Genomic DNA, 14,216 nt, shown 5'->3' with positions numbered 1-14,216 from the left:
AGTTCTGGGGAATGTGGCAGCTGCTGGGTGGGTCATCCATCCAAGTATATTTCAGCACATTCCATCTCCAGCCAGTCAGCAGCGTTTCTCCCCCGATGTGAAGGCTTGCATTACAATCCATTATTCAGTTGCCTTGAATAAGCAACTGAGACATCACTAGATGAAAACAAATAAAATATGTCAGACTGGTTACAAATGTATTAAAGTGTTTTGTAATTTATTTATTTACTTATTAATTTGCCGAAAACTTGTTGATCTTGGAGCGATGCATTGAAAAGGGTGCATTGTGTGTTTACAAATTACTATTGCAGTATCTCTATAATCTCATTACCAAATAAACGCTATTATGTAAAAATGTCAACATAAAACCCACCATTAGATGACACAATATCAAATGTGATCACTGTGTAACTTTGATTACTGTTGTGAATCCAAAGACCAGGACACTGAATGTTGCCAGCTTGAGATAAAATGTGGTTTGTGTTGCGTTTGTGATACACATCTGTGTTTGTTTAAACCCTTTTGTGCATATGTGTGTATTTGTATATAGTATATATTTGCAAACGTGGGCGTCTGTGTGTTGATCAATTCTGTTACTACTTTTAAGTTTGTGTGTGCATGTGTGTGTGTGTGTGTGTGTGTGTGTGTTTGTGCGCGCGCATGACACCTGTTCCAGCAAATCTAGAGGACAGAACTCCCAGCACGACTGTAGACCAGTAGACGAGCTAATTCCCACTAATAAGTGGGAAAGCAGCACCGTATCGTCGTTGAAATCATTAAATTTGTTAACAAACTGACAGAAAACAAGACCTAATAGGCGTTTCAGACCCAGTGTTGTGTTTCCATTTAGGTCGGAACCCCTTTTTATCAGGACACGGAAGGGTTAAAGAAGGACACCGTTACCACGGACACCCAAGCACTGGGTCTCCATGGTAACAGTGTACGCCGTACATCCAGGAAGCTCAGCGACGTGAAGGTTTGTGCGTGGCAAAGCCTTTGGCAAATATTTTGTAAATTTTAACAGGGCTGCTGATGTTTTAGTAACAATTGCGAAACTGTAAAAACGGTACGTTTTTTAAATTTGTAATGTAAAAAGATATGTTGTAATAAGCAGACATTTCAGTCGTGAACGGTAGCGCGTCAGATGTGGGCGAGTAATGCAATGCTTGTTTAAAACGAGTTAAGCTAACGTTGACTCGTTATTAACTTTACGTTTCAACCACCGCGGCAGGGGAAAAATGGATTCGGAGTATGTTAAAAAACATCTGGGGAAATGTCTTGCCGAAGGACTTGCCGAAGTGGTAGAACGGCGCCCTGCAGACCCAATCGAGTATCTTGCCCATTGGATTTACAAATACCATGAAAATATTCAATATGAGACGGTAAGTTTGCTGGGTTATTTTATGCCAGCTGGTGGCAGCATTGCACCACATGCTGTACACCTAGGCTCTTCGGGAGAACTACGAATCATTTCCCACTGACATTGCTGATGCGAACAGCTGTATTATCCTTTACACTACTATTTCTTGTCATTTCAGCAGAAAGAGAAGCTGGCGTTACAGGAGCGGGAAAAAGTCAAAGCCAGAGACAAGGCAGTGCACCAGCAGAAACTGGGGGAGGAAGAGAGAAACATTGAAGAGGCCGAGGGCGCCAAAAAAGTATGTAGAGGAACAAAATTCCCTTAATAGTGGAGCTATAATTTCTTTGCTACCTATGCCACTAATCTGAATGTCTGATTTTTAAAGGTATCTGAACCCAGGGTTTTCACACCTCCAACAGACCTGCCAAAGGTTGCCACACCACAGGAGAAAGATGATGTAAGTGTTTTCTTTGTTATTAGATATTTTTTAGGCTCTGTTTAACAGGTTCAAGGCTGGTTTTTGCATTATTGTTTTTACTTAGTTTCATTATGGATCTTAATTGAGCTTTATAGTCCGAGATAAAGGACTGATATATTGAGAGTCAATCTATCAACAGTCAGCAGGGGCAACAAATGAGGAGAAATTTGGGTAAGAAATCACAGAAATGTAGTCCACACACCTCATGCTCCCATGGAGGGAATTTATTAAAGCCTCACATGATACTCTACACAAAGGTTTTACACTATAGCCTTTGTGTATTTCATCAACACACTACTAAATCTCTCAGAAGGAATGCTTAGGGTTGACTGAGACCACAGTGGCCTTAGCAGATAGTGGGGAAGAAAACAAGGCCTTGAATGCAGAGGAACCAGTCACCGCTGATCCAGACAAGAAGCATGAGACGGAGGAACTCCAAATCCAACCTCAGGAAGATAAAACTCAACAGGAGGTGATACGTTTGGTCTTAAAAGACAAATGCCTGTGTGCCTATGGTGGTGGGTCCTTTCTTGTATCACTGCAATCTCCTCTGTGGTGACTGTGTTAGGGTGAATGATTCTTGCTACCATACATTTTATTTCATGTAGTGCCTCATAGCTTGGTTTGCATTGTTGTGGGAATGGTCGTCAAATTATTTATTTCAGATTGCATAAGGAGGTGGTGTGTCTGCTTGGGTGAAGGTTACAGATAATGTTGCAGCTCCAGAGTCCAGTGGGTTACAACCTGTGGGGGTCAGCGCTTCTCCTTCTGAGGTCCCCAGCACTGAAGCCAAAGAGGAATCCAAAGAAATGCCTGATGGTGAAACTGAGTCAGAGTTAAGCAATGCTCGAGTAGAAGTTGAAAAAGCTACAATTGAGCAAGATGAGGATGAGGTGATGAGTCATTTTCTTTGACCAGTCATTTTCTGTGACTAATCAAATGAAGAGACATGTAGTATATTTAAAGCAAGGTACATCATCTTTAAATTTACAAGAGCAGGGGGTAAAACATCTTCATCTGCATGTAATGCTTATGTGGTCCAATATCATGTTGCTCTGTTTCACGTATTGCTCAGCAGGGGGCTGAAAGAAATGAGGTGGCTGAACCCGAACTCACCACTCTATTAAAATCTTCAAGCCAAGACGCTGATGATTTTAAATCAGACCAAACAGAGGAGCTACACGAGAAACAAAGCTCTCCTATCCATGACCTTCAGCACAAAGAGAAGGTGATGCTGCTGAAGTTTGGACTGTGCAAACATTCACCTTGTGAGAGAAAAGATCTTATGTGCCCAGAGCAGTGATTTATGTTGTCATGTGTTCAGTTGGCAGAATCCACAGACATCAATAGGAAAAGAGAACAAGGAGAGAGAATGGATGGACAGAGAGGTTGAAAGATTATAGCCAAAAAAAGAAGAAGACAGGTTTAAAGTAAAAGACCAGTGGGACAGGAAAACAACAGCTAGTAAGAACGGAGTTAACATTTTGAATGTGTTTTTCCCAAAGAAAATTCTAAGAGGACCAGGTTGAAGAAAATAAGTTAAAAACACGAGTCGGGCTGAGCAATGGAGGGAGGACAGGAGTGAACTGCAGGTCATGTTGGCCATAATGTAATTTACACCCTTTCCTACCTGGTACCATTTTACCAGATGATCAATGAACTGGAAACCAGTGAACCCACGGATTCCATCCAAGAGAGATCGGCCTCTGTCCCAGAGAGTGAGGGCCTCTTACTGGGGGAGACCCTCTCTCTGGAAGAAAAGATGCAGGAGGAGGAAGAAGAAACTGGCAAACCAGTTTCTCCTCAACATCAGGACCAGGAAAAGGTGACTGCTTTGATGTTCTGATTCTAACAAGCATATGAATTCATTCATTCATTAGAGTATTGCAAATAAGATGAGTATTCCTGGACTGGACAAGAAGTATCCCTAGACAGTATCTGTGTGTGATATAAAAAGAAATTCAGTGGAGGCAGCAGTGTGAATCCTAAGAAAACAAGCTTCCGGTAACAATGGAGATTTAGAAGCAGCTTTTGAGATTCTACCAAAGGGGGGCAGATGAACAGTACAGCACTATGGGTGGTGATACCCAGATGCAGGAATGCTCAATTCAGTGGTTTACATCTCCTCTGTTAATCTTTTGACATTGTCCCAGGATGCAGACGGGCCCATGACCCGTGAGACCACTGATAACACGGCTCTGGCTATGAGGGATACAAACAAAGAGGAGACAGAGTTGGGTGAAGGGTCCGTAATGTCACGGGGGACCCCCGGGGAACACTCTGCCTCTGATAATGGAGAAGAACAGAAGAAGGTAGAGGACCCCAAAGGAGTTGAATCAAGTGCAACTGGACTTGGTTGAACTTGATTCAACTCCTTTGGATAACCATGACCTGGATGAATGAGAACATTCACAGAAAAGGTAGAGGGCTGTGTTTCTAAAGGAACAAACCATCTGTCACACAAATCCCAGGTCGACAAGTAACCGTTGAAAGTAGTTATCATTTGAAATATTCTGGTGAATAAGTTCGCCCATAGTGTGGTGCTGTGGCCCACGCTAATATCAGCCTCAAAGCCCACACATGATTCAGAACTGTGTGAGGATTTATCACTGGTGAATAATCTAACTGAATCCTGTTTTTTATTTTTTCAGGAGGAAGAAAACGAGGCACACCAGACATAACCTCCTCATTTTTAATGTACTTTTTGTTTTAAATGTCATACTTTTGCATTTATGTGTGATTACAAAATAACTTCTTTATCAAACCATGTAGTATCTGTTCGTTGTCATTGGGGAGAGATGTACATGATGCATGTGAATATGTAACTGTTGGGTCAATAAAGAAGTAATTAAAGCAGCTAGTGTCATTGTTTCATATGCGTTTTATCACGGTGTCTGCTGATCCGGAGAACTGTATGGTGATGCAGTTTTAATCAATCCGTTCTGAGCAGCCACAGGAGGGAGGGCAAAGGGCGGTGATGCAAGGTTCATGTGACTGGTGAGCACAGCTGATCCTCATCAAGGCTCTGGTTGGGGGGGAACTCACTTTATCCACCCAACTTCTCTGAGAATCTCGGAGATACAGAGAAGATGGTGTGAGAGAAAGTAGACGAGCTTTCTTGTGATTTGTTTTATTTATTTTTTTTGCGCGCGCGCATTTCGTGATGGCGGTGATGGCAGTCATAGCGCAGGTTTTGGACGCGTGCTGCACCTTCATCGCTGTGATTCTGAACCATTTGACGGACGGATTCCTCACACCGCCGCTCAAAGCCACTCTCAGACACTTGGAGGAGACTGACCTCAAGACTTTGAAAGGAGGTAAGCGGTTATTCACTTGTGAATTTCGAGAAAATGCAACTTTTTTTTCTTTTTTCTTCTTCTTATCGCTCGTACCTCTGTAATGATATTTTTAACCATGGGTGGGCGCTGTTTATTTTACAAAATAAGTGAAGCGGCTGGATACTTGGACAAGCATGCAAATGCAAATCTTGAGTTGTGCCTCCGGTTTATTGCCTAACGGCCCCTTTCCCCCAATTTCGTCACTCAGAGAAAAAAATGTTCAAAGCCAAAACTCTGTGGGGGGACTCTGGAGCCGTCATCATGGCGGTACGGCGGCCTGGATGATTTTTGTGCAGAGAGGTAACATATCCATAAAACCCTGTTTATATCCAAGTTGTCTCACAGTAGGCCTACCTGGGTTAGATCCGAGTCCTCATTGACTTTAAGCAAACAATGTGATTGGAGTAGCAATTCACAAAGCGCAATTTAAGCTGTTGGATTTTGAAACGCCATTTCTTTCCATCCGTAACTGCATAATCGTTGGTTGCAGGAGGCTGCAGAGCTGTCCTCTCTGAAGCCCCAGCTGGATGAGCTTGGGGTCCCTCTGTACGCTGTGGTGAAGGAGGACGTCGGTACAGAGGTCCAGAACTTCAGACCCTACTTCAACGGAGCGATCTTCTTGGATGAAAAGGTGCTTACATAATGATAATAAATAAAACTTGTATAACGCATTTCCTTGCATAAGTGAGTAACTCTGATGAATCGATCATTGTTCGTTCACTGTCCCTCTGTTGCTATTGTCTCCACCCCACCCCACCCCACCTCCCGTCCGATCCGAATTATCCAGCTGCTTACACGACCACTGAGCAACCCAACTCCAGCCCCCATCATTTTGTGAATACAGTAAAGTCATTCAAGAAGCTGCATGTGTGAAAATCGATGTTTTTAGGGCTTCGCTGAAACATTGAATCACTGTTTGTGTCCTGACAGAGACGTTTCTATGGGCCCCGTGAACGGAAGCTGGGTCTCCTGGCCTTCCTCCGTGTGGGAGTGTGGATGAATGGCCTGAGGGCCTTCAGGAATGGATTCATGGGGAATGTTTTTGGGGAGGGCTTCGTCCTGGGTGGGGTCTTTGTCATCGGCCCAGGACAACAGGTAACATTTCTCGACAGGGAAACCAAGACACATTTTCTAAAACTTAGTTTTATAACTAAGAAATGTTGATATAATTTACTAGTGATGTGTCCTTTTTTAAATTTGTTAACAGTCAAGCGCCATCTTCACAGTAGACTACTGACTTGAATAAAACCAGAGTCTTGTTCTCATTGCACCCATGTTGCTCCTCTTCCAGGGAATACTGCTCGAGCACAGAGAGATCGAATTTGGGGATAAGGTCAACATCCTGGATGTCCTCAGAGCTGCCAGGAGAATATCCCGAGGAATAAATAATTGAATGAATGAGTAATTCCTCATAATGCTACAATTCCGATCTGAAAAGTTAATAATCTTAATCTTGTACTTTAAGAAACTACTTGACAATTATGTCTTCAAAAATTGCAATTTTAAATGCTTCTTCTGCACCATAGTATGACACTCCTTAAGGACAGTCAATTGTTTATTGTTGGAAATTTTTTGAAAATGGTTGTTTCAGAGATTTGTGAGGTGGCTGCATTGTCAAAAAAACAAAACTTAACTGTAATCTAAGTCTACAGAGGACCGCTCGAGTTTGTTAGTGCTGTAGCCTCTTGGGAAATCTGGGATTTCTGTTCTGTTGCTTGCTGAGGGAATGTGTAGTAAGCGATATTCCGAGGGTGTTAATGATGGTCTGCGTCTAAACTCAAAAGAAGGAGCAGGTCTGATGCCCGACACTCGGTCTCCCTTACTGCCACCCACCGTAGCGGATCTGCTCTCCCCGGAGCCAGGAGACTGACCACTGAACAATAAAGATATCATGCTCTGTACATTGTCTGTTACTCTTTGTTATTCACTGCTGGACTCTTATGAATTTTAGAGAACCAGGAACAAACTTTTTTGTAAAACAGTCCAGCTTTCAGTCACGAGAGAGCGAGTGGGAGAGAGAGCGCGAGAGCCACTTCCGCAGCCCTCCCACACAGAGGACACGCGCTGGTGGTCGGAAGTAAGTGTAGCATTTTGAGGCTGTCGTTTGACAGCAGCCATTCGGTGTAAGTGTAGCATTTTGAGGCCGTCGTTTGACAGCAGCCATTCGGTGAAGCTGGAGGAAGAGTATACTGTACATCAAATTGGGCCCTTGCTCTCATACTTGGAATATCTTTGGCAGCAAGTTGGTACCTTTGTGTATTTTAACGAAACAGTATTCACAACGTTTAGAGATCGGTTGCAAATAAAGTTTGGTGCTTCAGATAGGTGTGAAAGCTACCTCAAACTTGGTGTTAAATAGCTCTATAGACTATCTCAAGCTCCATTTGTGAAGAAGATTCCCCGCCTGCCCCGTCTATAAACCTGCTGAAATTTTCATCTAAGCTCAAGTTTTTCATAAAGAATATTAACCCAGGAAAACCCGTGACAGAGAATGGTGTACTCCCCCCCCCCCCCCCCTGCCGTGAACACCACCATAGCTGATAAACAAAGCTGGCAGTTCATGTTAAGGGTGTAGTCCATGATGTGAGATATGAAAGTTGTTTTGAGATATACATTTTTATGTTCTGTTAAGTCTTTGAGAGCTTGAAAATTTTGGCAACTTCTATGATCAAAGTCATAGTCTGTTTTTTATTTCAATAAAAAAAAATGCAGCTGATTTTTTTCAGCATTTCCTGACAAAAAAAAGTAAACTAACATTTTGTCAGGGTGGGAATGTGTGCTGTATTGGTGCTTTATCAGTGCTGCCCTTGGAAAACTCAGTTGTTTAGAGTGTAAAAGCAGACAGCTGAGATATTGAGTTTTTTTTTTTACATCTAGAAGAAAAATAACATTGCTGCCTTGAATCATTCTGAGCAAAAGGCCACTTCCTCATGAGACGGCTTTAGAAAGAAATAGCCCTGCTGGAGTGTGTAGGACGCTTCTAAAACATTTTCTGTTTTTGCTGACAAGAGTTATGATGAGATGTGAATTTAAAAAAGAAATTGTGTAATGCAGCTAACACGTATTTACGACTAATCAGTATTACTGAGTTAGATGTATTGTCAGGGTTATATCTCTCGCCACTCTACATGTTCTGTGCAACCAAGCACAATATCTGATGCAAACTGCATCCATTTGTCTGTTGTAGTGCTGTCCTCTCTCCTGGAGAGAGAGCTGTTCACTGTGTACTTTCTGGGTCTGGGGGTTTTGGTTTCAGTGGTGGCCAAAGCCCTTGCCAACACTGGCCTGGTCCTGAGTAAGCCACATAGGGCTTCCCTGGAGCAGCTGGAGAACACAGACCTTAAAACAGCAGCAGGAGTGGATGCGAAGATTGTGATCTTTCTGAGAAAGAGAGTTTATTCTGCCTGCTCCTAGTAGATGAACTATATGGGCTGGGATTATTTAGATCACTTGTTATTGCCACTGTCAAACTATGATGCATACATCTCTGACTCATAACCCAATGGGCATAAACTGCTGTTGATAAACACTGTTGACCAAAACCTGAATTTGTTTTAAAGCGTGTGGGTTGTGTTATGTTATAGATAGGAAGAAAGTGAAAGGCCAAAGTCTGTGGGAGAGGAATGGAGCAGTAATTCTGGTTGTGAGGCGCCCTGGATGAGCCTTGTGCAGAGAGGTACTCTGTGTGCATGCAGCTGGATTAATTGTGTGTGTGTGTGTGTGTGTGTGTGTGTGTGAGAGAGAGAGAGAGAGAGAGAGAGAGAGAGAGAGAGAGTGAAGGAGAGCAAGAGCACAGCAGAGTCTTTAGAGCCTTTAAAATGTTCAGCACTTAAAGGACAACCATAGACTACTTAATTTTACTTGTTTTTAAGACACTTTGAATTGGAGCTTCCACCAAATGCCATTTGTTGTTATATTTTGCATTTCTAACCTTGCACACCAAGTTAAGTTTGATCTGACTTTGCTGTCCCTGACCAGTTTTGAACATTTTTTTGAACAGTTTTTTGAACAGTTTTGCTACATTTTTTGGCTTGATCATCACATGCATCTGTCACCGGCGCTTCCTTAAAAATGATCTAACCCCAGACTTTGTAGAAACTCTTGCTGTACAATCTTTTTTTTTTGTCTAAGACATTTTGAGAAAGTCAGACATGTTCATTTATTGTCTCTAATCCATATAATGTCTTCATTTCTATCTCATATTATGTTTGATATTTAATGGCATGATTTTTAATTCAAGTTGTCATCAGGCATTTAGCTCAGCTCTCAGATTGAAGTCTCTAAATGTATGTTTAATGAATGGGGAACCTTGGTGGAAAAGCAAGAACTCAGAAACAGGACGCATCTGTCCACTGGATAGCCAAGCCATCGTGATGACTCCTAGTTCCAGCTGTAAACTGCCCTCAGAAAGACAGCATGTCCGGTCTGCCATCATTTTCAACACCAGATTGCATGCCATGCAACAAACTGACGATATGTACACAACAGTGCCAGTCTGTTTCAAATCACTGGCTGGGTGAGAGTGTACTGTGTGTGACAGAAAGAGAGAGGAAGAAGTTGTCTTTCACAGAGTACTGTGCATTGTTATACTGAATGTCCTGAGACACCTTAATGGGTAGCGATCCATTTGCACTAACATGTCATCCCCTGTGACAGACCTGTACTGGGGCAATTGGACCTGGGCATTCTAACTAACCCTGTTACTTGAAGATCAAATCAGCCTCACCTCAGGTCTGCTCCCTCACCCTCCAGGAGGCTGCACAGCTGTCCTCTCTGAAGCCCCTGCTTGAGGAGGCAGGGGTCCCTCTATATGCTTTCCTGAAGGAGGACATTGGCACAGAAGTCCAAAACTTCAGACCCTACTTCAAAGACGAGATCTTGGTGGACGAGAAGGTAATTTCATACAGGGTTTGACTAACACCCATTAGCAGCAACTCAAACAAGTTTTTTTTAAATAATGTCCTTCCTTCCTTCCTTCCTTCCTTCCTTCCTTCCTTCCTTCCTTCCTTCCTTCCTTCCTTCCTTCCTTCCTTCCTTCCAGCAAAACTTCTGTGGTCCAAAGCAGAGGAGAATGGGTCTGGGTCTGGGTCTTGGCCTTGTTTGTTGGAGTGTGCTGTGAAACTTGGTCCATGCTCAAGAGAAGGGCTACCAGGGTAACAAAAATGGAGAAGGTTTCATTCTTGGTGGCTTATACACTCACTGGCCACTTTATTAGGTACACCTTGCTAGTACCGGGTTGGACCCCCTTTTGCCTTCAGAACTGCCTTAATCCTTCGTGGCATAGATTCAACAAGGTACTGGAAACATTCCTCAGAGAGTTTGGTCCATATTGACATGATAGCATCACGCAGTTGCTGCAGATTTGTCGGCTGCACATCCATGATGCGAATCTCCCGGTCCACCACATCCCAAAGGTGCTCTATTGGATTGAGATCTGGTGACTGTGGAGGCCATTTGAGTACAGCGAACTCATTGTCATGTTCAAGAAACCAGTCTGAGATTATTCGAGCTTTATGACATGGCACGTTATCCTGCTGGAAGTAGCCATCAGAAGATGGGAACACTGTGGTCATAAAGGGATGGACATGGTCAGCAACAATACTCAGGTAGGCTGTGGCGTTGACACGATGCTCAATTGGTACTAAGGGGCCCAAAGTGTGCCAAGAAAATATCCCCCACACCATTACACCACCACCACCAGCCTGAACCGTTGATACAAGGCAGGATGGATCCATGCTTTCATGTTGTTGACGCCAAATTCTGACCCTACCATCCGAATGTCGCAGCAGAAATCGAGACTCATCAGACCAGGCAACGTTTTTCCAATCTTCTATTGTCCAATTTTGGTGAGCCTGTGCGAACTGTAGCCTCAGTTTCCTGTTCTTAGCTGACAGGAGTGGCACCCGGTGTGGTCTTCTGCTGCTGTAGCCCATCTGCCTCAAGGTTTGACGTGTTGTGCGTTCAGAGATGCTCTTCTGCATACCTCGGTTGTAATGAGTGGTTATTTGAGTTACTGTTGCCTTTCTGTCAGCTCGAACCAGTCTGGCCATTCTCCTCTGACCTCTGGCATCAACAAGGCATTTTCGCCCACAGAACTGCCGCTCACTGGATATTTTCTCTTTTTCGGGCCATTCTCTGTAAACCCTAGAGATGGTTGTGTGTGAAAATCCCAGTAGATCAGCAGTTTCTGAAATACCCAGACCAGCCCGTCTGGCACCAACAACCATGCCACGTTCAAAGTCACTTAAATCACCTTTCTTCCCCATTCTGATGCTCGGTTTGAACTGCAGCAGATCGTCTTGACCATGTCTACATGCCTAAATGCATTGAGTTGCTGCCATGTGATTGGCTGATTAGAAATTTGCATTAACGAGCAGTTGGACGGGTGTGCCTAATAAAGTGGCCGGTGAGTGTACATGGTTGGAGCAGGAAAACAGGTAATCCATATAGTCAACCTCTACCTTGTCATCAGTCACAGTCAAATCAGTATCTTTGGTTTTCATTGACTGAACTATAGCAATGATATTTTTTTCATATCCGGGTATGCTGTTGGAGCACAGAGAGAAAGAGTTTGTGCACAAATCTGAGCCTCTTTCCATCCTGAATGCAACAAAGAACATTCTCAAATGCCAATAGACTGTCTAAGGGTTAGAGGCAAAGTATGAGACTGTACTCTGTACCATTAAAATTTGCATTATATGCACTTTTATTTTTAGAATTACAATTTTATCAGAGGAATATCAAATAGGGAAATGTCCTGTCGATGTAAGGTGCACCGGCATCTGGAAGTTCACTCATGATTAAGCCCAGGATGTGCTTTGTTGACCGGCGACCGGCTTGTTATCGGTGCTGTGCTATATTGGTGTTTTCATGATAATGTGTATCCAAATCATTGAAGAGATAGACTCGATTCATAACACCTACATTTCAAAATACAGCACTATTGATTGATAGATGTATTATGAATAAAAAAGACTGCTTTCGATAAACTGAATTGATGCACTGGTTGAATCTGTTGTCTCTTGCGTAAATGTAAAATCCTCAGTATGACATGCGTTTGCAGGCTTTCTGTAAACTTTCCGAAATTGTAAACATAAATTGAGTTTTAATTGGTGCATGTGGTGGAGTATTGAGGGAGCGGGGTGTTGAACAGAACTGGCTCCACACCCTCATACGAAGACACAGGGTACATTTCCAGTATTTAACGGGAGTAATTAAAATGTCTTAAGTAATGTACGGACGCTCACTTGGCATAATTGGCACCCACTCAAACGCTCTCTCAACTTACAGCGGTTCGACCAATAGGCGAGACGCGGGGGCGGGACCATTGCCGGTGACAGAAATGTCCCAGACGATTTCGGTCGTTGTGCGCAAAATGGACACAGGTAGGTCAGCCATCCCGATTCCCCCGTTCATTTATACCGAGCATATTTGGAGCATATAGATCCCTATAGCGTACAGTTTTTCATTCAAATCTACAGGTATTTGAGTCGCCTGCCACTTTGTTGTTCTCTTCAAATCTCTCCCGAGTGTGTGATATTGGGGGGGGGGGGGATTTCTAGTTCCAATTTCTAACGGTAGGCTTGTTTCTAACGGCTACAAATGTTTGAATATAGTCTGCTAACTTTTTGCCAACCGAGGGCTACAACCTCCTCAACGCCTTAGACAAAATGTTTCGTGTGAAACTGCGCATGAAGAAATAAAATATAAGCTAGTTGATGAAGACGCCGATAAGCCAACATAATGAGGCTCTGGCCTTGATGTTATATGATATATTTGCCTGTTTATATTAAAGTTTAACTTCGGTTGCGGTCGCGTTGTTTCCACGCGTCGCTGTCCAACGTCCTGAAAACCCCTCTAACGCGCGCGCGCGCGCGTATAAGTGGGTATGTGTGTGTGGGGAGGGGGACCCTTGGTGACGACACGAGCGCGAGCTGTGAGTTTGGTTGCGGGTATCCATGGGACCGACACCACGTGACATCCTCGAGTCTTTAAGTGGGTCAGGAAGCGGAAAGACTTACAACCATTAAATCCGATTTCTAAAGGAAGCGAGTAAACATGTCTGGTAACCTTTCAACCAGTGTCCTTTTACGTGAACCCTATCAACATTATTATTTTTATTATTATTATTATTATTATTATTACAATTACATTCCTCTGCATATACTGTTGTATTTCCATGCCAATTGTTAACGTTAGATTTAATGTGCGACTTTAGTTTAAAGTTAAGTTTATTCCTCTGCAGCCTGTAAACACTGGGGTTTTAGCTTACTTTTAGAGTTTAGACTATTTTGAGTTATTCTAACTTTAGTTTTTAATTTCTCATGCTGGACTCTAAATACTGTGATTTTAGAACGTTATATTTTATTGTTAATTTTTAAAACATTTTTTTTAGTTTTAACTTAATCTGTTATGTCATATTCTTTAGCTTTTTATGAGGTTAAACTGATCCCTAAACATTTCATTGCCAGCAATGCCTGCCACGCTGTTTTGCGCATTTGACAGATAAAACGACTTGAGCTTGAACTTATTAAGTTCTTGTAGGACCACACCCTCTTCATACTTACCAAAGAAACGATCACACATAAAAAAAAGGATGCATTGCTCTGTTGTTCTGAGTAATGATGTACCTTTCCCCTCTGGGCCTGACTGTGATGTGTATCTTTCCATCTGAGACTTGGACAGGTGACTGGGATGTAACATGGATGGGAATGGACCAACGTGTGACTCCAAGGAGAGACAGCCATCATGTCACCAAGAAGTCTACAATGGTGAGTTTGGTTGTCTTGCTGTTTTCACCGGAAAATGAAAAGGGACCACTTTGAAATACTTTATTTTCATGGAACGTGACAAAGTATGTACCTTCTACCTGCCACTGTGTCAACTCACTTTTGTCCAAAGGTTAACATATTAGAATTAGTTTCATTATGGAGGGATCACAGATTAAAGGTAGCCTTAAGATCCCCTTTCTCTTTCTGCAGGCTCCTCCTCCATCCATCGCTGAGCCCCTGGTGGAGTGTCTGTGAAAGGGGACCCTGGC

General features: G+C 42.9%; 2 protein-coding genes, 1 long non-coding RNA gene and 1 pseudogene across 3 annotated transcripts; all 4 read left to right on the top strand.

The window, feature by feature from the left end:
• Window positions 1-1,238: 1,238 nt before the first annotated feature.
• Window positions 1,239-2,982, top strand: dydc2 (DPY30 domain containing 2; the record flags this gene model as incomplete). Its single annotated transcript, XM_056296729.1, has 5 exons — window positions 1,239-1,382; window positions 1,539-1,658; window positions 1,746-1,817; window positions 2,540-2,731; window positions 2,917-2,982. Coding segments are annotated over exons 1-5 (594 nt in total), but the record flags the coding sequence as incomplete, so codon positions are not given.
• A 1-nt stretch (window position 2,983) lies between these two features.
• On the top strand, window positions 2,984-4,686 carry LOC130128039 (uncharacterized). Its single transcript, XR_008811863.1, has 4 exons — window positions 2,984-3,066; window positions 3,487-3,663; window positions 3,992-4,258; window positions 4,490-4,686. It is a non-coding gene; the product is annotated as an uncharacterized LOC130128039 (long non-coding RNA).
• A 138-nt stretch (window positions 4,687-4,824) lies between these two features.
• On the top strand, window positions 4,825-7,082 carry LOC130127585 (peroxiredoxin-like 2A). Its single transcript, XM_056297263.1, has 5 exons — window positions 4,825-5,155; window positions 5,385-5,476; window positions 5,667-5,807; window positions 6,107-6,271; window positions 6,468-7,082. Exons 1-5 carry the CDS (start codon window positions 5,002-5,004, stop codon window positions 6,567-6,569), a joined length of 654 nt encoding a protein of 217 aa, XP_056153238.1. The 5' UTR covers window positions 4,825-5,001; the 3' UTR covers window positions 6,570-7,082.
• LOC130127157 (peroxiredoxin-like 2A) lies at window positions 6,903-14,202 on the top strand (annotated as a pseudogene).
• Window positions 14,203-14,216: the final 14 nt, after the last annotated feature.

The sequence above is a fragment of the Lampris incognitus genome, chromosome 17 (genome assembly GCF_029633865.1).
Source record: "Lampris incognitus isolate fLamInc1 chromosome 17, fLamInc1.hap2, whole genome shotgun sequence".
In the NCBI taxonomy this organism is placed as follows: Eukaryota; Metazoa; Chordata; class Actinopteri; order Lampriformes; family Lampridae; genus Lampris; species Lampris incognitus.
Note: the sequence above shows the minus strand (reverse complement) of the source record. Positions and strands in the feature narration are given on the sequence as shown.